Raw genomic sequence first — 25,091 nt, 5'->3', positions numbered from 1 at the left:
CGGGGGAGAAAAAAACCCATGCAGATATCGAGAGAACGTACAAACTCTTTACAGACAGCACTGGATTTGAACCCATGTGGCTGGTGCTGTAATAGCATTGTGCTAACCGCCTTGCTAGCTGCGTCATCCTGAAACAGTAACATTTGTAATAGCAATAACAAAATAGTTATTTCCCACCTTGCATCAAGTTTTAAAATATTGAAGATTAAAAACACTTTGTGAGTTGGCATTGTGTCAACGTCTCCCAACAGCAGGATGTGTCAGGAATTAAAAGTAGCAGCAAAACCTCCTCGTCAAAGAAACACTACCCCTTCAAGGGTGCAACTGTTTCCAGATTCAGTCATGGTTGCACTGTTAAAACAAACAACTCAATCCTGATCTTTTTCAAATACAACTGTGACATGTTAACAATATTCTGTGCTACACCACATCAAGCACTGAAACAAATTATTTTGTACAATGCATTCTTCTTTTCAGGCCATTTTGAACAACATGAGGGTGGAATGTAAATGCCACGGAGTTTCTGGATCATGTGAAGTGAAGACTTGCTGGAAAGCCATGCCTCCATTCAGAAAAGTAGGCAATGTGCTGAAGGAGAAATTTGATGGAGCCACCGAGGTCGAGCAGAGGAAAATTGGTTCCACCAAGGTCTTGGTGCCCAAGAATTCACAGTTTAAGCCACACACAGATGAGGATCTTGTGTATCTTGATTCAAGCCCAGACTTCTGTGATCATGACATTAAGAATGGGGTCCTCGGAACCTCTGGGCGTCAGTGCAATAAGACGTCCAAGGCAATTGATGGTTGTGAGCTCATGTGTTGTGGTCGAAGCTTCAATACGGAGGAGGTAGAGATTGTGGAAAGATGCAGTTGTAAATTCCACTGGTGCTGCTTCGTCAAGTGCAAGCAGTGCCACAAACTGGTGGAGATGCACACGTGTCGGTGATGAGGCCTGTCCCAGGTCAGCCCGGGCAAATCCAGGTCAATTCCCGTCAACACGGGGACTAGAACGCTACAGTGATTCCAAGAAGGCAGAAGAGAGAAAGCATTATTTAAAAAAAAAAGTCCCAAAGGATCCTTGTTTTATTATTTTTTATTTATTGCTGACGAACAAAGATCTGGAAGTACTTCTCCATCAACTGTTATTACTCCGGTTGAACTTACCTCTCTGTTACTAATGCTGCTTAAGTGGAATAAGGGGACAGAAGATGGTCTGATTGGACATTGGTATATTCCACAGACCTTTTCTGGTATTGATACCTCTTCAGTTGTATAATGCTCTCTTCTGGGAATATCTGGTCTAAAACTCATCAATACCTCTCCAAATGTACACTACAGCCTTCTGTTTTCTGATCACAGTTACCCTTACCCACAGCTACCAGCAGAACCTCCTGATGATCATCCAGCCCAATGGAGTTTGAGCTGAAGCTCTTCCATTATCCACCCAATTGATTGTCAACTGTTAAGCAACATACATCTCTCACAGAACTCCAGCGGTCTCCGGATAAGTCAGAATATCAATACCTCTAAATCGCATACATTCCAAACTCTATGTCAAGCCAAGCTATTATATGGTCCTTAAAGCTTGCAGTGACTGACATATCGTGACTTCCCCCACAATATGAGTGCGCATGTGTGTGATTTTTATTTTGTTGTAACAGAGAAGACAGCACTACACCGTCATTAAATAAATTAGATGGTACCAATTGTAACATAATGTATAGGGTTGTTGAAACAGTAAAAGACCAAATACAGAAAAAATACCCTTTATGGGCTGAATATGCACGCTGGACAGACTAACAGAATGTATTATAACAGTGTTCTGAATATTTCAGTTACAAAGAGACTACATCAAGAAGAAATGAATCCTAGAAGATTCTAACGGAAATACTGCTTCTAGTATAATGAAATGCACAGTACAGTTTAGCCTGTACAATGATCCTAGTGTTCATATTATCGTTGATCATGTTATCTGGACAAAAACTTGTGCTCAGATGTTAAAGATCTGGAATCGTAATTTGTTTTTTTTAATTTTGTTCTTGTGCTGGAGTTGCATTCTTTTCATTTGTATATGCATGCACATCACTGCAGACCAGGTGGAGATGAACAGCTAAAGGGACTCAATTATGCCATGAATTAGTGTAAATTTAGTCCAGGTTAACTGCTGCCTGTAATGTGCTAAGTGAGTTTGGATATTGCCAACTGCATTGCTGGCACCACACAGAACTGCCCTCATTTGGCACATAACATAAAATTGGATATCTTTACAAGATTCCAGTATATTATTTTGTCATGTATAGACTGCTCTATAATGTTAATCATATATTGGCTAACCTCACATTTCAAATGTTTTCTTCACATTAACAGAAGATTGGTTCCTTAAGGAGAGATGTAATTTTGTATGTGATCATTAAATGAACAGGCACGTTTCATTTAACGGCAAAGAGCAAGAACTGATCAATCTAGGCAAATGCAAGACACATTATAATAAAGAAAGATTCCATTTACCAATTGTGGTTTAACACCTGTGGAAGTTGGATCCAGATTTGATTGCAGAATCTCTTGTGATTGAGATTAGAACACAGGAAATAGCTGTGGCCAGTATTGTGTGAATAATTCATGTCTCTTCCAAGGGAGCTGAGCTAGTTCTGCTTGGGGAACAGAAACCTTTTGAGGTTTCTTCTTTGAAGTTTTCACAGTTGTGAAGTGCACTGATAATTCAGTCAGTGATCAAAAAAGTGTTGCACATTACCTATTGCAGCACGTAACTTTGTTACAATAACAATACAGGGAATACAAATTAAAAATCAGAAAGCTGGTGCTAAGAAGGAATGTCAAGTGAAATTGCTTTATTAAAAGACTAATAAAGTTGTAGAATAAGTCATTATGATCACGACGAAGGTACCTTCCATCGTACCATCCTGTTTCATTAAAAGCGTTTGACAATATAGCACAGTATGTCTCCTTCACGTATTTGCAAGCAATCTACGAGGCTGAAACTGAAATTAGCTGCAAAGCTCAGGAGGCAAACAAAAACTTAAAGATAGATGGTGTCTTATTGCAGCAAAATAAGATTTGAGGTCTCCCTCCAACTTGTTTTCCAATTGAACACATTGGAAAGCACGAGATTAAGCACAAGATCAGCTCCAAAGTAATGCCCACCATGTCGAAAAAACACCCAGAAATGTTGCTGTGCAGGTTTGTTAATAAAGTGATCAATTGGGCCAGTTACCAAAGACCAATGAAGCACAAAAGGCTGCAGACCCTGTGATTGTACTTAAAAAGGCTGGAGGAACTCCGCATCCATGGGAAGTAAAGACATACACATATCACCCATTGGTTTATATATCTTTACCTCCCATGGATGTTGAGGGACTACCAGCAATGGCTCTTCACAGCAAATTAAAGTCAGCATCTCCAGGAAAGGTGGCAAGAAGGACAAATTCTCAATGAAGCATGATTGCCACCCATCCCAGCTCAGTCCTTTGACAACATATTTTAATTGGGTTTCTGGAAAGAATGTGAGAGATGGGGGTATTTCGGAATGATGGGGGGAACGGGGAGGAGGCAGTCAGAAAGTGGCGATTGTTGCAAGCGTGTGGCAATGCCAATTCAAAAGGGAAGGCAAGTCGAACAATTGGTTTTCTGCCTAAAATTGGAGGCTGGAAGGGAGCAGCCTCCATCAGGAGGCCAAACTGAATGGAAAATGTAGTAGCAATAGCTCTGTTCTGATATGAATAGACCAATGAAACACTGGAAAGAAAATGAAAATAGATTTGTATGGGAATACCAGTGTAAACTAAATAATGTACAAATCCTAATATATTTGTTTAGACAAATTCTATGTGATTTTCAGTCTACGACATTCTTAATACAGAATTAATAAATGTGATATTTGCACTCCCTTATGAAATCAGCCTTATTCAGATGCATCTATGTTATACATTGTGAATAGAAGGTATTACCAGCTCCTGATATTATGAGGTCCCAGTGCCGAACAAAAATAAAGCACTAATTGCATTTATGTTTGACAAGCAACTATTTCGTTATCAGGTATGTTACTTCCTTGTATCATTCAAATAAAATTAGTATAAGAGCAGTCTGAGTCATGTTGTGCAATATTACGGCAGATCGAAAGTTCGAGGATGGAGAACATATCAGTAGTGCACCTTTATATCTGTAACTACAGCTTTACGATAAAAAAAAATCCTGCCAAACTTGTTTGTGCTTTATTAAAACTGGGTTTTAACAAAGGGCCTTATGTTACTGAGGGTGCTGGGAATGACCAGCCTCCAAGACAATCTCTCACTTTCCAATACATATGGTGGTAATAAGCCTCATAGCTAATTGGATCAGAGTCACCTGGAATAAAGATACTGCAATGTGAAGTACACGTATGATTTTAGATCATTATGATTAATGGCTATAGCTGCTCTCTAATCAAACTTGTATTATTAAAGTTAGAAGGAATCCAAGTTTAATTTAACTCTCTCCATAAACAACGACGACACCTTTTGCAGAGGGAAGTAAACGGTCTCACCCCAAGCTTGCCGTAGCTCCCAGATAACGTGTGGTGATGGAAATCAGAACCTCTACTTTGGGCTCAGTCAGCTAATTCGCTAAAGAAAGCAGGAAGGTCCATCAAAGCTTGAAGTGCTGTGCCCGGTCACCCAACTGTAGGAAAGATATTGTGAAGCAGGAAAAAGTGGAGAAAAGATGGTTACCGGGATTGGCAAGCTCAAATTAAAAGGAGTAATGGGTTAAGATGGAACTTTTCTCCCTGCAGCGGAGAGTGGGAGGCCTGACAGAGGTTTATTAACTCATAAGGACCTACAGTAGGTAGGATAAATAGTCTTTTTTTTTCCCAGGGAAGAGGAATCCATAACTAGCAGGAATAGATTTAAGATGAGTGGGGAAAGACTTGAGTGGCACCTTTTTCACACAGAGGGTAGTGGATCTATGGAACAAGCTGCCAGAGAATGTAGTAGAGGCAGCTACAATCATAACATTTAAAATACATTTAGAAAAGTGCATGGATAAGAAAGGTTTAGAGAGATATGGGCAGTATAGACAACTTAGTCTTCATGGATAAGATGAGCTGAAGGGCCTGTTTATGTGCTGTAAAAGTTTATGAAACCCAGCCCCAAATATCCTGGGAAAATGCACTGCAAACCCCTCTTAGTTCACTGCAGAGTGTACAAATGTTTTACTGAGTAAACCCCAACAATAATTTTGCACTCACTTATTCCCAGTATCTTGATTCTGCCAAACTGTGGCTCCATATTGCTGGATTTAAGCAAGGAAAGTATGCCTCTGTGATGTGAGAACGTGGATTCCACAACAAGAGAAGTTCTACCCATGTCACTTAGTTAAGACAGTGATTGGATTTTGTGCCTGTCACTCACTCCAATATATATTTATGGCCATCTTGCATGCTCGTAATATATGTTGGGCTTCATATAAAATAGGTGAAGTTTTGCTCCGTAACATAGCTCCAGTTAAGATCATTTCAAAACACATTTCATGGAGTTGAGCTTTGAAAAAAATTTTAAGAAACTCATTCAGAACAAATTCTGGACTTTGGAAAAAAAATGAAAATCAGAAAGCCATAACATGATCAGGCTGTCAGAACTGTGCCCTCCCTGCACTTGGTACACTTTCGCCTCATGGTAGTCACAGTCTGTGTAAGTGAGCCTCACTGTCAGTCAGAATGATCGTTAATTTCTCAAACAGAAAGTGAATCTCAGTCAGGTGATGAAACATATGCAGCTCAAATCACAGAAAAATCATAAAGGGTTAAGAACTAGAATTAAATTGTAATATAAATACAAGGACTGAAATGAATAAAATACTTGAATGTACCAGAGAACACGAGTTAAGCTCATTGCTGTAATGATCTTATATACATAAACTTTAAAATTCTTGGTTTGTTACTGATTTCTTCAACTATTTACATGCTCATAATATAAACCACCTGAATCCCTTGATGTATTTCTGAGTAATGCCATGCATTCCTTTTCATTTTACTACCTTGTAAGAAATTCCCTGCTCACTATTATTTATTATAATACATATCCATTAGGAACTTGTATACTTAACTACTTATTATCCAATAGATCATGCATGAAAAAGAATTATAACCTTGAAGCAGTGAGACTGCTACAAGTGACCTAAGGGAGGAGTTGAACTAGCTTTGAAGGGGGATGGGAACAAGCACAGATTTTGAAATAAGAGAGGTTAAGTTGGAAATGGAAGGCTGGGAATTAGTCAGCAAGTTTGGAAGGCCAGGGATCCAAAGGTTAGAAAAAAGAAAACAAAGGAGTTTGGCAGCACTTAATGGTATATAATCCCTCGAGTCCTTGCAGTGAAGTAAGGCAGATGAATTGATGGCACCAATAGAAACATGGATATATAATAGAGCTTTTGAAATGGTAGCTATGGCCATTCAAAACTTCCTGGGTATAGAATGGAAGACAAAATTGAAAGGGGGGGGGGGGTTTTAAATACTAACTATAGCTATGACGAGGGAAGGCATGCTAAATCGATCAACAAATGAGGCTAAGTGATTTGATTGAGAGAAAAAAGAGACAAATGCTGGTATACTGCAGATCTCCTCGAGTAGGATAAAAAGAGCCAACGTGCAGGCATATTTCTGCACAGTGCAAAAACAACGGACCGGTATTTGGAGCATAGTTCTTCCATTTTTATCACAACCATGGAAAAAAATCGGAGTTGATGGACTTCACTCTTATACAGTCACTTGAGGTCAAGAATAACTTGCTTCCACTCCAGAGGATCTGAGGTGACTGATGTGGAATTCAGACTGTGCCACAAGAGGGTCAACATGGCAAATAGTTTGCAAAGTGGTACTTTTTATCCTTTACTCGTCTCAGCAAAGCAATTTTAGGTGCCAGTCCAAGTGCACCTTCTCCAATTTGAATAGTTACCCTTGTGGGTATGTTGCACTTTTTCCAAAAAGACTTCGAGACCATCTTGAATTGGTTGCAGTTCATCTGACCACATTTTCTTGTTGGAAAAGAATATTTGTTTCTGGAATTTGGTGTCAGACAACATGCTCTGACCATCAGTGCCAACTATTGCTGGTTCAAGCTCACTGCCAGTGGCTCTGTCAAGGCGACATTGGTGGATGAATTAAGTGCAATTTTGTTGAGGACAAATTTGTGGTGGAGTTTTTTGAACGACTTCTTCTGGGGGGGAACTCCATCCTTGATAAGTTGACCCCACACCTGGCACTTAGCAAAGTGAGCTCTGGAGAATTTGTGCCATAGATGTTCTGCACAATTATGTTAACGTCACAGCCATTGGTTAGCAACCAGACCTTCTCATAATGAGAATCATATTTATTGTCACGAACATGTCATGAAATCTGTTGTTTCGCAGCAGCGTCACAGTGTAAACATATAAACCAACTTACAAAATAAATAAAAAATAGTGCCCGAAAAGTCATTGATCATGAAGGAATCTGCTGGCAGCAGAGAAGAAGCTGTCCTTGTGTTGCTGAGTGCTCATCTTCAGGCTCCTGTAACTTTTTTTTCTGATAATAGCAAAGTGAAGAGGGCATGGCGGTCCTTGAGGACAGAGGTTGCTTTCTTAAGACACCACTTCTTGTAGACGTCCTCGATGGAGTGAAGTCTGGTGCCCGTGATGTCACAGGCCGAGTAACAACCCTCTGGAGCATTGGCACCTTCGTACAAGACAGTCATGCAACCAGCCAAAATGCTGTCCACAGTACACATGTAGAAGTTTTTGAGAGTCTTCAATGACATACTGAACCTCCTCAAACACCTCACAGAGCCACTGGCGAGCCTTCTTCATGATTGCATCTGACATGGGGGCTCCAGGACAGATCTATGGAGATGTTGACACCCAGGAATTCTGAGCTGTCTGCTCACTTGTTCTTCAGATTAGGAATTCCCATAAGCTATTTTTCCCTTTGAGTGATGGTGGAGTTTCTAACCCAAGAATCCTTGCATTTGTCATTAATTAGTTCCTAATCATTATTATAAAATAAATCCAAGTGTTTTTGGTAGATACAAACATGTTCACAGGTACTAAACATGGAGCACATCAGGGCAGTCCAGACGCTATGGACACTCTGAAGGTTGCAGGTCAATTGTTTTTGTGAATTCTTTGAGTCTTTAAGAGGACATGGGTTACGAGTGAAAGGGGAAAAGTTTAGGGGAAACATGAGGAGGAACTTCTTCACACAGAAAATGGTGGGGGAGTGGAAAGAGCTTCCTGCTTAAGTGATGAACGTGGGCTCAATTTTAACAATTAAGAGGAATTTGGACAGATACATGGATGGGAGAGGTCTGGAGAGCTATGGACTGAGACTAGGCCAAAAAAAAATGGTTCAGCATAGACTAGAAAGGCCAAAGAGGCCTGTGGTTCTGTATTGATATTCTAATGACTCATTTCAGCTGCTGCCTGTTACAGAGCCAGTCAGTCTAATTACCATTGCCACTTCTCACAGGTGATAAAGCCATCTTTTCATTCTCTCATTTATTATAGAACTTCAATTACAACAACTGTATTTTTCAACAGAATGAAACCAAATTCATTTTTCTAATGTGAAAATACAGTAAATACCACTTCCAAGATCTTTCATGTAAAAGTTTGGCTCCTTGTGCTCTGAGAAAGACAAAAATGAGACTCAAAAAATGAAGTTGTCTGGACATCAAGAAACATATTAGATTAAATTTCAGATTTAAGATTTATTGTCAGAGAACATACATGACACCACATACAACCCTGAGAATCATTTTCCTGTGGCCCAGGCAGGGTTACCACTTACTGGTAGTATTAAAAAAACTGGTAGTCTAAAAAACTGTATACAACATACACATGTAAACAAATAAACAATTGACTGTGCAATATAAAGAGGAATTAGCAAACAAACTCCTTAGATGAATCCCTGATTGAGTGTGTCATGGAGGGGGAGCAGCTGATCCCGAACCTGGTGGGGCGAGTCTTGTGGCACCGATAGCTCTTTCCTGATGGTAGCAGCAAGAACAGTGTGGAGCCTTGAGGATGGCTGCTGCCCTCCGACGGCAGCGTTCCCTGCAGATGTTCTCGGTGGTGGGGAGGGGTTTACCTGTGATGCCCTGGGCTGGGCCCACTACCCTTTGCAAGGTTTTAGGCTTGAGGGTATTGGTGTCCCCCCCCTCTCCCCGCACCATGCCATGATGCAGCCGGTCAGCACACTTTCCACCACACCTGTAGAAATATGCCAAGGATTCCAATGTCATAACAAACCTCTGCAAACTCCTAAGAAAGTAGAGGTACTGACATGCTTTCTTCATGGTGCTATCAGTGTGTTGGCTCCAGGAAAGAGACTCCTAGGAACTTAAATTTGTTCACCCTCTCCATCTCTGATTCCCCCAATGATCACTGAAATGTGCACATCTGATTTTCATTCCAGAAGTCAACAATTAGCTCCTTGGTTTTGGTAACATCAAATGCTATGTTATTGTTGGTGCACCATTTGGCCAAGTTTTCATTCTCCCTCCTGTATGCTGACTCGTTGCCTCTATTTATACAACCCACTACCGTGATATTGTCACCGAATTTGTAGATGGTGTTGTCGAAAAGAGCCACTCAGTTACAGATGAAAAGCGAGAAGACCAAGGGGCTAAGAACACAGCCCTGTGGTGCTCCGGTACTGATGGAGATTGTGGAGGAGATATTCTTACCAATCCTCACTGATTGTGGTCTGTAAGTGAAGAAATCAAGGATCCAATTACACAGTGGGGTGTTGAGTCTCATGTCTTGGAATATGCTGATCAGTTTTGAGGGGATGATGGTGTTAAATGCCGAACTGTAGTCGATAAAGAGCATCTGGTTGGGTAATGGACTGTCACAGTAATCAGAAACCCCAGAAGAGTATAGAAAGTGTAAGAATCAAATTTATCATTTCTACATTGAACAGTAAAATATTAACAAATAAAGTCAATAAAACGCATTAAGAACATAGACTAAGTAAGCAAACCTATGGTGCAAGTTATTCTATTATAGCCCACCATATAGTCCCTGCATTTTTGTGTAAGACACGGGTATATTGAATACTTCATTAATGCACTCAAGTCACCACATAGTTAGACAAGACTTCAGTGTTAAGTAATGAAGAAAATAAACACTGAGCAGATATACTGAGAGTTTATCATGTACAAGAGATGCTCACCTAACATGGATAGACTTAGTTAGGTTGTTAGGCAAGGAAGGGATGGAATGACTAACCATATTTTCCAGTCCACTCTGACCAAAGGCATGGGTGCTAGTGGTAATAAACTGAAGAAAGGCTCATTAATAGGTCAGTGCCTAACAGCAGTGGTTAACATTACTGAAACAAGTAAATTATCATTCCGAAAGATAAAGATTAATCAAGGATTAAAACAGGAAGATCACTGATGACTTTAGAGTGAAGATAAAGTACATGGGCGTAAGAGTTAGAAAGTGGCAACAAATTTGATAATAATCTACCTGGAATTTGATAAAATTGGTAGCATTCCATGATACAGGCTGATGTAATAAAGTAAAAGGCTGTAGATTCTGAAGGAAACCAACAGGACTACCAGTGGCCAGCCATTTCAATTCTGAGCCCCACTCCCATGCTGACATATCAGTCAATGGTCTCGTGTACTGTCAAACCAAAATCACTCAAATTGGAGGAGCAATTTCCATCTAGGAACTCTCCAACTGGACTGCATTAACATTGACTTCCCCGGTTTCTGCTAGCCTATTCCCCATTCCCCCTCTTCCCCATCCCTCTGTCTTCTTTACTCTAGCTCTCCACCTCCTTCTCTCTTCATTCAAGGAGACATTCACCCTCCCTTTGTTTGCTGGTGTGCCCTCCCTCCCTTATCTACCTATTACCTCCTGCTGGTGGGACTGTGCTCGTCCCCCTGCCCTTCCTCCCCCACCATTTTATTCGGGAGCCTCTGTATATTTTGCTCATACCTAGATGGAGGGTTCAAGCCCAAAATGTTGGTTATGTATCTTTGTTTGCTATATAAAGTACACTGCCTGACATGCTGAGTTTCTCCAGGACTGTATTTTTACTTCAATCATGGTGTCCGCAGACTTTCATGTTTTATTCTAGATTTGTGTCCATCGGTGGTCAGTAATGTTGATGAGGTTTAAAGTAGAGGTGTGTGAAGCTCAATCACTCAATCCTTTTTATTTTGTAGTCAGTTATTTAGATACATATATAGAAACTATGATTAAAAGGTTATCTCCCACGATTACTTCAATTTTCCCTGTATCAAAGTATTCCATGCATTGTCTAACCTACTAAGTGAAGCAACCTACCCTCATCTCTGCAGTTGATGTCCAATGATCTTTAAGGTAGGGAACGAAGATACAGATGTCATTCCTTTCTCAACCAATCTAATAAAACAAAAAAAAAATCTTTTTACTTTTGATGTTTATGGTTTGTTAGATTGGTAAATGGTAGTCTGATTTATTACAAGACAATAGCCTTTAAAGAGATGCACTGTATACAGAGATTCTTCGAGACTTCAGTAAACAGGGGTAGATTTCCAAGATAATGCAGCAAACAGCCCAGGAAAAAAATCTAAAAGAAAATATTAGGCTTCAAAACAACAGGGTCCAAAATGTACATTAAAGCAGGGTTACAGTTAAATTCCACCATTGATGAAAGCAAGGATGTTTCAACATAACAAGCTTTAAGGCAACAATCATGCAATCAGATCAAAGTGTGTTTGATTTCCAGTTTACCTGAGAAGGCATTTTATGGTGAATATTAATGTGTCGAGCAGCCAATAGAGAAGCTTGAGTGCAGAAAGGTTGAAAGTGAAAGGACATGCCTAATCCTTCCTTCAAAAGAAAGTCTTATCAAAGGTGGTAATCCTAATTCTGCAGAAAATCCTTCCAGATGGTTCTGGAAGATGTTTTTGAGTGATTTTTTTTAAGATAACTATGGGCCAAATTTTACTGGCTTAGACCCAATGCCCACAATGACCCTACATCCAAACATATTGTGTTGAATGCAAAAGACCTGAGGCAATTCAGACTCAAATAACAGACCTAAGGAGTGGCAGGATCTCCAATGGTGAAGGGAAGCTTTGGCCCCAGAATACTGAACGCTTGGACTGCCAGCAAAGCAATGCCCACAGCTTTGCCACCGATGTTCTCAGAAACATGCTCTTTTAAAAAAATAACTAAAAGCTGAGATGTTTAAATTAACAAAAACATGAATATTGAAGAAGGAACTTATCTCCTTAATTTTCTTTGCTGGAGTTGTGGGATGGCAGGTTATGCTGATCCAGGACCCTTCAGACAATTCTCCATCTTTAATGCCAGAGAAGATTCATCCAAATTCGAGCCTACCCTTGAACTCTGGACAGATTGTATTGATATGCAAAATGCCAACCTCTGAGCAAGTTTATGTCTTCCAGGTTTCAAGATGCATGTGCCTAAAAGGACAAGTGTCAGCAATTCCATTCAGATCTGCTGGCAGTAAAATATGTGCCAATATACACACATACACAAGCAAATACTTGCCCAAATAACAATTTTTTCCGTCTGTTTGTAATAAGGAAATTAAAATGACTGATTTTTTGTAAATATCCCCCGCATTAACCATATTCTAAACTTCACTGACTGTGCAGGACAAACTGCTATTTTGCAGAGTTTATCTAAAATATAAAACTCTCTTGTTTGGAAGCCAAAATCTAATGGCCTCATAAAGATATATAATGTGGAGCTCTATCATGGTTGCTTCCTATCCTGAGATTTCTGCTGTTTTTACTAGTATTCAATAACTTTAGTAAGTCAGATATATAAGATTTCTTTTTTTTTGCAAGGAAGACATGACAGTTCAAACACCAAGCCTAAAGCACAGATGTGAAGTTCTTCCAGCTACACTGTAGGGACACACCCTGCTGACAGCATAGGGGCTGCTTGATATTAGAAATGTCTGATATCTTGTCACCAAACCTGAGGGACTGTCACCAGGACAATCCATCAGGGCTTTGTTATGACAGGGTCCTAAATAGAAAGGTAATCATTTTTAGAACAGCAGGTGAACAACAGTCTGACAGTGCTTGGGAGGCTGGTTAGAATGTCTGTCAGATATTCAGTCGCATGTGAGAAAATGATGAGGCTCAGTTTTTAAGAGGCCACCAGAAGTTTGCTTTTCAGTGTATCTGTTGCTGAGAACAAAGTGTTAGGAATTACCCTTTCCAATGATGGGCAAGAGTTCAGTACTCTAGGTCTTACTCCATGGAATTCCCTCGTTAAACCCCTCTCTATTTCCATTGCTGAATTGTCTTCAAAAGACACTTCTCAAAATCCATCTCCTCAAATGAAGCTTTTATTCATCAATCCTAACCTCATTCCCAGGCCTTAAACTTGTCTGTATGAAAGATGGTGGAGCTGCCAGAGCCAGCGCTGCCGCTGTGCGGACCCGTGAAGAGCGAGGGAGCGGAGATGCAGCACTCCCGTGGGATACAGCTGCCCAGTTAACTGCCACCGGTTCTTCACGGGCTTTAAGCGGCTTGTTGAGGGAGCCGACGGTGGTTTTAGGTGAAATCCCGTGATCGTGGGGTCTGCGCCCAAGTTGGCAGCACCTAGTAATCAGAGGCAACCATGAGGGTCTGGAGACTCTGGGGGAAGCAGAGGACTGGAGCAAGGCACCAGAGGACGAGAAGATCACACAGCATCTGAGAGAGAGAAGCAAAGGAGATGACCCGCGGGGACTGTGACCACAGCGGCGAACCAGTGAAAAGGCTCTGCAAGCAGTGGGGCTGCTGGCGACTCAAGGCGAGGAACCCGTAGAAGCTGCGGACTGCTGGAGACTGACTCAAGCTGGCTGGAGGAGTACCAGCAATCGGTACCGGGATGCAAGGAGGTGCTGAGGGTGCTGAAGAGGAGCCAACCACGTCGGAGGATCGGAGCCAGAGCTCGGGTCACCAATGATTTGAACTGGACTCTGTGTGGCTGCGGGGGGGCTGCGGAAGCACTGGATGCGAATCTACGGACACTCGGTGACTCTGGGAGGAGGGCTCTCTTTTGCTTCTCTCTCTCTGACTGTAAGAGGCGCTTCAGGCAATTCCTGCCGGTGGAAAATCTGTCTGCCTTGCAGCAGGCAAAAAGGAATTTCATGTGAGATGACACTGTTTTATTACCATAAGAATAAATTGGATCTTGAGAGCAATACTAGAATGTTCTTTAATCAAAATATGTGTTTTGTGGTCCAGTCTAAGAAAAAGGACTACTTCGGAATCAGAATTTATCGTAATGGACATGTCATGAAATTCGTTGTTTTGCGGCAGCATCACGGTGCAAACATTTATAATTTCAAAATAATTAAAAATAGTGCAAGAAAATAAGACAAAATGAGGTAGTGTCTGTGATTCATTGCTCATTCAGGAATCTGATGGCAGCAGGGAAGAAGCTATCCTTGTGTCGCTGTGCTCGTCTTTAAGCTCCTGTACCTTTTTCCGGATGGTAGGAGAGTGACGAGGGCATGGCCTGGGTGGTGGAGACCCTAGAGGATAGAGGCTGCTTTCTTTAGATACCACCTCTTGTAGATATCCTCGATGGAGTGAAGTCTGATGCCTGTAATGTCACAGGCCGAGTTAACAACCCTCTGCAGTTTTTTTCCTACCCTGAGCGTTGGCACCTCCGTACCAGACAGCACTGCAACCAGACAGAATGCTCTCCTCGAACACCACACAAAAAACAGCCACTGGCGAGCCATGTTTGTGAATACATTAACATGGAGTCTCCAGGACAGATCGTCAAAGATGTTGGCACCCAGGAAGTTGAAGTTCATGAATTACTTAATCTTGGCCTTTCTGGAAAGATGAATTAAGGGACAATGTGTGTTCAGTGTCATATTCTTAAACAAGATCAGATTCTGCAAGGTACACCCAGTGGCTTTCCATTTGTGTACCAGGATATTCAGTCAATTTCTTTATTTTCTGCTCAGTGAGCTGTGAGTTAACATTTCACCTCCTCCTATCAGTAAAGCACTTCTTTGAGACATCTCTAGGAATAAAGTGAACAATCGCCAAGTTGTCAAAACCATTTTTCCTTTCTTAACCCCATCAAAAGAGCACTGCCTGCCATGAAACTGCTTGTTGAAGCCTTCTCTCTTAAGCCTGATATGCACACAATTTGCAGATCTTACCTGTAACACTAGTTGCTCCAACTGCTTTCCAATCCCTGCAACACAGAACAAAAACAAAAAAAAAAAAATCAAATCTCAGTATTAATTATTATTTGGTTATCTCTGCTGGAACATGTGCACATACCAGATCAGATTCCATTTTGGCTGCGGTTATTTGTTGAGGTGGACAGCTTGTTAACACTTACCGTGGGGCCACTAGTTTGGAGAGCAGCTAAGTGACTGCCATCAATTTAGACACCTGCAAGACTCAGTATGCTGAGGAAGCTAAACTGAATAAAGCACCTCGCCACTGAACCTTGTCCACCGTCAATATTCACACTAAACCACAGAAGAGCAGGTTTGATTGAGGATCATCTTGGATGCTTGTACTGTATAGGATGCAAATCAGTTTATCAACGTGACAACCATTTCCCTCCGAGATTTTCAAATATACTTAATGGAGTGATGTACAAGTTACTGCAGGATTTATTTTTCTAGCTAGGGTGATTCTGTAAGACCAGCTAAAGATCTGCCAAGAATATTGGTTTGAGGAAGACAGTGAAAATAGTCTCTTTTTAAAATTCACTGTGCTTGCCGTTGCTTGCATTCTTCGGGGTTATTAAGTATGAAAGTGTTAGTATTATTTGACATTGTTGTGACAGTATGTGCTGGACACTCTGGGTTTCCAGGTGGAAGAAAGAATTTCAGAAATTTAACAATTTGTAGAATTAACAGCTTTCAGCAGCTATTTCCTACAAGTACTTGTTGACAAGTGATACTCACGAGTAATGCAGCATGTCAGGATCTGCTTGGGGGTGAGGTTATTCTGCTACAGTCGCCAATCAGTTAGACACAAAGCGATTCAGACTGAATAGTACCTCATAAACAAACTGCAAATCAAATGTACACAGCCAAGTGGGTAAAGCAATGTGTAAAGTCATAACAGGCTTAGACAGCCCATTATGTTGTCTCCATTAATCAATTTATTTATTTCATTAACGGGGTGGGAGTGATCCATTGGAATAAGTACCCCAGATCTGCAAGAGGCAGGTAAAAAGGAAAAGCAGAATTCTAATCCCTTTGGGTATCAGGTCATTCCCATGAAGTGAATATCTGTGGATTTGGTTAGTGGAGGAGCAGTTCCCAGCTCAACTAACATTAGAGGGCATAGAACCATGATCACTGCTTCTTAAGGAGTTTTACTCCTATTGTTTTGATGCTTTCATATCCGCAGTTTCAGGGGTAAGTGCTCAGATAATATCCGGGATATACCACTACAGCTAACAGAGCCACAAAATGACATCACTTGATATCCAACCAATAACTTCTTAACATCGGGCGGCATGGTTAGTGTAGCAGTTAGTTAACCCAACGCTATTACAGCAACTGGGACTGGGGTTCGAATCCTGAGCTGTCTTTACGGAGTTTGTACGTTCTCGCCGTGTTTGCCTGGGTTTTCCCCGGAGGATCTGGTTTCAAAACATTCCGGGGTTGAAGGTTAATTGGGTGTAATTAGGTGGCACATACTCGTGGGCCGAAAGGGCCTGTTACCATGCTGTATGTCTATATTACACACTCCCTTAGATTTTCTCCCTCAACTTCTGGATGCTAGCCACTTGTTTCTCGTTAATTGTGCCAGAGTGTAAGTTGCTGTTACTGTTCCATTCAATGCGAGCTGCTCTCTGGTGCTACACACATCTGATCAATGATTAATTCCAGAAAATATATCTGTGGAAGGACCTCCCACTCAGCATGCTTTTGGTTCTGCCAATTGCTCTGCAATCAGGAGCAAGAACAATTACTGAGATATCTGCTTCCTAGTCAAATGGAACTGAGGGGATTTGTAGTTCCTTGGCTTAGATTAGAAAACACATCACATTTATAAACTATTCTTGGTCTGTGCAGCCTAGTAGCACACCACACACCACGTACACTCAGAGAACATTGGGGAAACTATGTTTAGTTGGGACTTTTTCCATATTCCATCAGCCAGAATAACCAAGCATCCCTCAGTACTGAATTACGACTCATTATGCTTGTAAATGACTGTGTCATTGTTGTAATTTTATTTTTTATATTCCAAACTACCCCTAAAACAAGGTGTGAATGAATTAACAGAAAGTTTGGGTTGTGGAAAACAATGAATAATATGAAAAAAGAGCAGGAAAAAAAATATTGGCCAGGAATCTAACTAAAGGGCTTTGATGGTAATGTATGCCTTTGGTTTAATTGTACTTTATAGCAGCAATTTTAAGACATGAACGAAACTGACATTTCACTGCAATGTTTACACATCATGTGTCAATATAGAAATTTGTGTCATTTGTTGTGCAATTTCAACCTACTTGCAAAACTAATAAACTTTTTCTTCTTAAAACAAGGTTACTCAATGCTTGTTGAGACATGATGCAGTACAAATTACACAGCAGAAAGGAAGGTAAAAAGGAAAACTGCAATAGTCCTAAATGGCTCTATATAGTTTCATCTTGCAGTTCTGAGAAAAAGTTGCCAACAAAAATGGTTAACCTGTCTTATCCAATTCCAGAACCCCTGATTTTCAGTTGAGGTATGAAAAGAATTGTTTATACTTAAGTAACACAGTACATCGACTGCCATAAAGCCAGAGTATATGGAGATACTATGCTGTATCTGATGCCTGAAGTTTGTGTAGCAATGTTATCAATGTTCTTCTCTTTACTCTGGCCATCTTACATGGTACAGATGCAGTAGGGCTAATATATTTTGGATCTCTTCCAGCTGCAGATGCACTTCAGCCTAACATATACACATCAGCACATACTACATATGTGCAGTTCATATTTAGTTTGGGGGAAGATGAGATAAGTACCATTTCTGGGACATGGAAACAGTGAGAACTTCAAGTAAGTTCAGCAGGCAGGATAAGCAGGAGTAGAGTAGGGAGTGAGGAGGATGTGATAGACCAAACTGCATATATTTTAATATAAGAACCCAGACAGATGAACTCAGGGCATAGACAGGCATATGAGACTAGGATATTTTAGCTATTACAGAAATATGATTAAAAGAAAGGACAGCAATGGGAGCTCAATGTTCCAGAATACAGATGCTACAGGCATGACTGATTTTGAGCTAGAAATAAGACAGTGTTGCATTTTTAAAGTAGATATTCCTGAGGAATTGTCCAGCAAGATGATACGTTTCAGTTCATGTAGCAGTTAGCATGACGCTGTTACAGGGCTAATGACCGGGTTTGAATCTAGTGCTGTCTGTAAGGTGTTTGCCTGGGTTTTCCCCGGAGGATCTGGTTTGTCTGTATGGGTTTCCTCCGGGTGTTCTGGTTTCCTTCCATCATGTAAAAATGTATGGGGGTTGTAGGTTAATTGGGTGCAATTGGGCAGCAGAGGGCTTGTGGGCCAGAAGGGCCTGTTAACGTGATGTACGTCCAAAAAAAAAGTGAAACTAAAAATAAAAATGTTCAATTTGATGGGTTTGTACTATTTCCCATTCCCTTCCACTCCTCCCCTCCCCCCCCAATAATAGTCTGAGTTAAATTCCATCTGCCATTCATGGTCTTACATTCCCAGTGGATCTAGATCTTTGTCAACCTTTATCACTGTGCACTATACCATTAACTCTTGTGTAATCTGCAAACCTATTAACAATGCAAGCTACATTCGCATCCAAACTGTTAATTTAGCTGATGAACAATAATGTACTCAGTCCAACTGCCTTCTGCATTTACCTCAGCAGAACCTCCTACCACCTACAAGATCAATGCGTATGACTCAGGAAGGGATTCTGAGTTCACTCCAGCCTGGCACTAAACACAAGTTGCACATCTGCACAAATTAAGTTTAAATAGACTGGCCGGAAGATCGTGAGAAAGCTCCATTTGTTTGATCCAGGCTAAGGAGCTGGCTGCAGCCCCAAAAGTAGAATGGCAACATTGAAAATCAGGCTGTAACATTGAAATTCAAACAGCAGATATTTTGACTTCTTGGGTGCAAGCAGATATCCGAGGTATCCCAATTGACCCATACAAGTCAGCTGCAATAGAAATGATCCACAAAAAGCATCTGGAATTATATGCTGTGGTTCTTAAAGAATTTTGAACCCAAATTGTATTCTGTAAGGCAGAGTAATAATAAGTTTATTCCTTTATAAATCTGTGTATGGGTGGGGCCCATGACAGTGTCAGATTTGTCTCAACTAGTTTGTGGTACAACACTGCCATATCCTGGTAATAAAGAGTACTGCAGTAAAAACAAACGAATTTGCTTGAAAAAATGCAAATGACCCATAAGACCGTGACAGAATAGGCCATTCAGCCCATCAAGTTCCAATCTCGTATCTTCACCACTTAGCCCTTCATGGGGAGGCATGGTTAGCAGAGTGGTTAGCGCAATGCCATTACAGTGCCAGCGATCGGAACCAAGGTTCAAATCCTGTGCTATCTATAAGGAGTTTGTACGTTCTCCCTGTGTCTGTATGGGTTTTTCACAGGGGCTCTGGTTTCCTCCCACCCTTCAAAATGTACTGGGGGGTGTTGCAGGTCAATTGGGTGGCATAAGCTCATGGGCTGAAAATGTCTGTTATCGTGCTGTATGTCTAAATTTAAAATTTAAATTCCTTTCTTAATTAAAAACCTATCAAGATTCCTTTATTGTCATGTAATAAAAACAGGTGAACTATGACACGAAATTAACTTTAGTCTTCCATAAGGCTAACAAAGGTTAGTTATCAGCAGAAATTACTCGGTGCCCCTTACAGTCAAAGAAAGAAAAGCAAAAGATAGTCCCCCCAGGTATACTGAGTGTCCATGGATTCATTTCCAGCGCTCCCGCAGCCTTCGCAGACACACGGCCTTCAGCCCAAACCATCAGCAATCCGAGCTTCAGATTCAAACATTCAACACGATCAGGAAGGCATCAGCGCCCTTGGCACCCTTCTGCATTGCGGTTCCGATACCTGGTAGGCCTTCAGTCAGTTTCAAGCCAGTGTCCAGCAGTCGCAGCCTGGTATGAGTCCATTGACCACAGTCGCCATCAGCCTACAGCCTGTACGAGTACCTCACCTTGAATTGCCAACAGCCTAGGTGCTCTTCAGCCTCAGAACCCTTCCCTGGTCTGCCGCCATGGTCACTGTCCCATAGGGTCATCACCTCTGCTTCTCCCTCTCAAACGTGGGGGTTCTCCCCATTTTCGGGTGCCCTGCACCAGTCCTCTACTTCCCCATTGACTGCAACCCCTCAAGGCTCCTGCTGAACACAGGTGCCACCATCTTGGGCCCAGACTCTACAGTCATAGAATTTTGAAATAAACCACTGTCGGCTCCTTTGACAGGGTGCTTAAAGCCTGCAGGGAGCCATTGGCAGTTGGACTGGGCAATTGGGCACGGTGGAGGAGCGCTGTAACTCCACTCCCTGCCCTCTGCTGGTCCACAACAGCAGCATTGCCATTACAACTACCTACATCTTAAATATGCCCCCAATGACTTGGCCTCCCCAGCCATCCACAAGAAAGAATTTCAGAGATTCGTCACCCTTTGGGTATAGAAATCCTCCTCACCTCTGTTCTAAAGGGACAATTTTGGTTCTGAGGCTGTGCTCTCTGGTCCAAGACTCCCTGCCATAGGAAACATCCTCTCCATGTCCACTCTATCCAGGCCTTTCAGTATTCAATAGGTTTCATGAGATCCCCTTCATCTAACTCCAGTGAATATAGTCCCTGGGATATCAAATGCTCTTCATTTGATAACCCTTTCATTCTCTCATGAATCTCTTCTGGACCCTCTCCAGTGCCATCACATCCTTCCTTAGATAAGGAGCCAAAAAACAGCTCATATACTCCAAGCTGTCTGACCAATGCCTTATAAAGCCTCAACATTGCATCAAGGCTTTTATATTGTATCACTCTTTAAATGAATGCTGGCATTTTATTTGTCTCCCTTACCATGCAAGTTTGCCATTAGAGATTTCTTTTACACACACAAACAGCATGATAACAGGCCATTTCGGTCCACAAGTCCGTGCTGCCCAATTTTCACCCAATTAACCTACAACCCCAGGTACGTTGCGAACAATGGGAGGTAACCGGAGCCCCTGGGGAAAATCCACATAGACACTGGGAGTCCTTCTGCAGGCTCAGTGCTTTGCTGAGCACCTCTTCTCCATCTGCAACCACAGCAACCTCCAGTAGCCAAGCATTTCAATTCTGAATCACACTCCCAGACCACATGTTTGTCCATGACTTTTTGCACTATTCCTCTCTGACCACCCACAGATTGGAGGAATAACACCTTATCTTCCATCTGGACACTCTCCAGCCAAATGGCATTAACATTGTTTTCTGCTAACTTGCTTGCCTTGTCTTTTCCCTCTCCCTTTCCTAACTTTCTAGTTCTTCCCCCCCACTCCCCCTTATCCACCCAGCCATCCCTCCTCCCCCTCACTCCCTTCCCTCATCCACCTATCATCTCCTGCCTATTATCCCCTCCCCTCATACCCTTTTGTTCATATGTCTGCAGCATTCTCATACCTCACTCAAGCCCAAAATGTTGATTATGTTTTTTATCTTAGCTACATAAAGGACTCAGTTTGACCTACTGAACTTCTCCAGTATTTTGTCTTTTTTACTTCAGCCATGGTGTCTATAGATTTTTGTGATTTACTGCTTCCTCAACAGTAGGTGCCCCTCCTCTTGCTTGTGAATTGTCCACAAACTTGTCCACGAACCCATCATTTCTTGTCATCCAAATAAATTATTGTTAATATAATGCGAAAATAAATGGTCCCAGCACCAAGTCTTGTGGAACACCCCTGGTTACCAGCAGCCAATCACAAAATACCACCTGACCTAAATGTACTTGGTGCTGCTTGGAGCTTGTTCACCTCTTCTCCCATTTTCAAACTTAATTTGCCTTTATTCCTACTTAATTATGCAAAACATGTTTTTATTTGCTAATTTCTTTCTGCTTCCTTTAAACAGAAAGCCCAGGTTAAAACTCCCTTCCTTTACCGTCTCTACTGGATCTCGCACTAGCAAAAGATAATCCTCTTGCTGTCCATTGGCACTTCATTTCAATTCCCCACCCCTTTTCCTTGCCGACATGTCTGTCCGTGGTCTCATCTCTGCCCAAGTGAGGCCATCCACAAAATGGAGGTACATCTCATATTCCGTCTGGGTGCCTTCCAGCCAGATCGCATTAATATCAACCTCCAATTTGTATTAAGATACCCCCCACCCTTTCTCTCCCTCACAGTCCCTATCCCTATTTCTCCTTTCCTTCATCTCCCCACCCCATTCACTCTCTTTCCCTATCTTCTTTCCTCCAGCTCTTCATTTATTCTCTCTCTCCCCTGATCAATTCTCAGAATTTCCCTCCAATCCATCTTTTCTCCTACCCTTACCCTTTCTTCCCTCCTCTCACTGCCATTTTATAGAGGCTCCTGCTTGCTTTTTGCTCTAATGATGAATGGCAAAGACTCAAAATTTTGGTTAAATACCTTTGCCTCCTCAACTTCAGGGTAGAATTCTACAAGCTGATTATAAGGCAAGAATTTTATCTGATCATTCTCCTTTGTTGTTGACAATAACAATTTTGGACAATAAAGAATCAGTTTATAGATGGAAATTTAATTCTATATTATTAAAAGAAGATATGTGATTTTATTAGACAACAGAAAAGATCCTTTTTTTGAGGCCAACTTTAATTTGGTTAATAATAAATGTCTTTTATTGGATGTGATAAAAGTATATTTAATGTTATACTTCTAAAATTAAGAAGGATTATATGAAAGAGGTAGAACAATTGGAGACAGAACAAATTTAGAAAATGATTTGCAAAGACAAATTAGTGAGAAACAAATGACTAATTAATAAGAAATGTCAATACAAACATACAGAACAGAGAAAGTGATAGAGAACTAAACAGATATTTTGAATTAGGTGAGAGAGCACAGAAGGCTCCTTCATGAGAGTTAAAAATAGAACAAATATCGAGAATGATTATTGGAACTAAAACTGATCTTAATTTAATTATTATTAAATCTCAAGAAGTTAATGAAATTTTCATACAATTTTATACAGTTATACTAGTCAGAATATCAAAATGATGATTATGAAAAAGATAATTTTTTTGTCACAACTAAATTTATCAAAATTAAATTTAGAAGATCAAAAAGAACTGTGTTCCCCTTCACCCCAATAGAGGTGAGGGAAGAACTGAGCTCATTACAAAGTAATAAGTCTCCAGGAGAAGATGGTTTCCTGCCTGAATTTTATAAAGAATTTTATGGAGGTATTAGGACAGTCAGTGGAACTACATACTTTACCGGAATCTTTAAACAAACCAATAATAACTGAAATACCAAAAAAGAGAGGGACCCTTTAAAGCCGTCATCACATAGACATATTTCATTATTAAATGCAAATTTTAAATAATAGCAAAGATATTAGTGAACAGGTTGGCAAAATTTTTACTGAAGTTAAAAAAAAAGGATGAGACTAGATTTGTTAAAAAAAAAGAAAATCAGCAGATAATGTGACCAGATAAATGAGTTTAATACATCTAGTACAAAAGAGAGGGGACTTAAATGTAGCAGAGGCTTTAGATGCGGAAAAAACATTTGACAGATTATGGGACTTTTATTTTAAAGGTTTATATAACTAACTGAAAGCTAAAGTTGTAACAAATGGGCTGATATCATTTCATTTAACTAGATCTAGTAGGCAAGAGTATCCATTATCTCCAGCTTTTTATAATTTTTTTTCTAATCGTATTTTTTTTCTCATTCTTGTCTATTCCTATTGGGGTAATTATTTTGGGGAGAGGGGGTTGGTGTTTTTTTTTGTGGGGGGGATTATAAACCATCATATATAATGGATTGATATGATTACATTAATATATTTTGCATTTTGAAAGTATGGAAATTTTAAATAAAATAATCATAAAATGTTGTTGCCTCCAATAGATGCTGTAGGATCTGCTAAGATACTTCAGTGTATTTACTATGATACTCTTGCCCTGCCTTTTATGACTGTAAACTTCAAGATGTTCTTGTATTTCACTCTGCACAACTCGGTCATAACATTATAGGCCACCTGCAGTGTTTCCCCAACCCCACCTCCATCTCCACCATTTCACTTTCACCTCCCACCCAGCCACCTACCCCTCCACCTTCCACCACCCTCCCCTCCACCTTCCACCTACCCTTCCATCCTACCTCTACTACCCACCCACCCCTCCACCCTCACCACCCACCCTTCCATCCTATCTCCACTATCATCCCACCCTTCCACTACCAACTCACCCACCACCTCTATCTCCACCAACCACCCACCCCTCCAACTCCCAACCATCCCACCACTACCCACCCTTCCACCAGCACCCCACCCACCCCTCCACCCACCTCCACCCTTCCACCTCCACCAACCATCCACCCCTCCACTACCCATCCACCTCTCCACCCTTCTACCACCCTTCCACCTCCACCAACCATCCACCCCTCCACTACCCACCCTTCCACCTTCACCCCTCCACCCTTCCACGTCCCACCTCTACCCTTCCATACCCACCCCTCCACCACCCACCCACTCCTCCACTACCCACCTCTCCATCTCCCAACCACCCCTTTACCCTTCCCCTCTACCAACCACCCACCCCTCCACGCCTACCAACCACCCACCCCTCCACCTTCCATCTCTCCAGCTTTCCACACCCACCCCTCCACCACCCCCCACCCCTCCATCTGCCCCCACCCCTCCACCAACCACCCACCCTTCCACCTATACCTCCACCCTTCCACACCCACTCCTCCTCCAGCTTCCGCTGCATGTTGGGTTGCAAAAGTAAACGAACCCTCTTGCTGGATGTGCTGGGCCACTCGTTTCCGTGCCAGCACCGTCTCCATGGAAACGGCCCGGAGCCCGATGAGGGAAGGACCGGTCTGTCCGCCC

At 41.5% G+C, this 25,091-nt stretch overlaps 1 protein-coding gene and 1 long non-coding RNA gene across 10 annotated transcripts in view; one reads left to right on the top strand and one right to left on the bottom strand.

The window, feature by feature from the left end:
* The window catches only part of wnt4 (wingless-type MMTV integration site family, member 4), a 35,913-nt gene extending 31,894 nt beyond the window's left edge, over positions 1-4,019 (top strand). For both annotated transcript variants that reach the window (XM_069919011.1, XM_069919010.1), the window contains exon 5: positions 478-4,019. In XM_069919011.1, coding sequence (XP_069775112.1) covers positions 478-945 — 468 coding nt within the window. In that variant the 3' untranslated portion in view covers positions 946-4,019. The remainder of the gene's footprint in view (positions 1-477) is intronic.
* Positions 1-25,072, bottom strand: part of LOC138754572 (uncharacterized) — a 95,612-nt gene extending 70,540 nt beyond the window's left edge. For 7 of the 8 annotated variants that reach the window (XR_011351831.1, XR_011351833.1, XR_011351832.1 and 4 more), the window contains exons 1-3: positions 24,994-25,072; positions 15,175-15,209; positions 11,328-11,405 (exon numbers count right to left, since the gene is read on the bottom strand). This is a non-coding gene — a long non-coding RNA (uncharacterized lncRNA). Of the gene's footprint in view, positions 1-9,712; positions 9,838-11,327; positions 11,406-15,174; positions 15,210-24,993 lie in introns of all 8 variants that reach the window. The other variant, XR_011351830.1, reaches the window with a different exon arrangement.
* Positions 25,073-25,091: the final 19 nt, after the last annotated feature.

The sequence above is a fragment of the Narcine bancroftii genome, chromosome 2, assembly GCF_036971445.1.
Source record: "Narcine bancroftii isolate sNarBan1 chromosome 2, sNarBan1.hap1, whole genome shotgun sequence".
Classification (NCBI taxonomy): domain Eukaryota; kingdom Metazoa; phylum Chordata; class Chondrichthyes; order Torpediniformes; family Narcinidae; genus Narcine; species Narcine bancroftii.
Note: the sequence above shows the minus strand (reverse complement) of the source record. Positions and strands in the feature narration are given on the sequence as shown.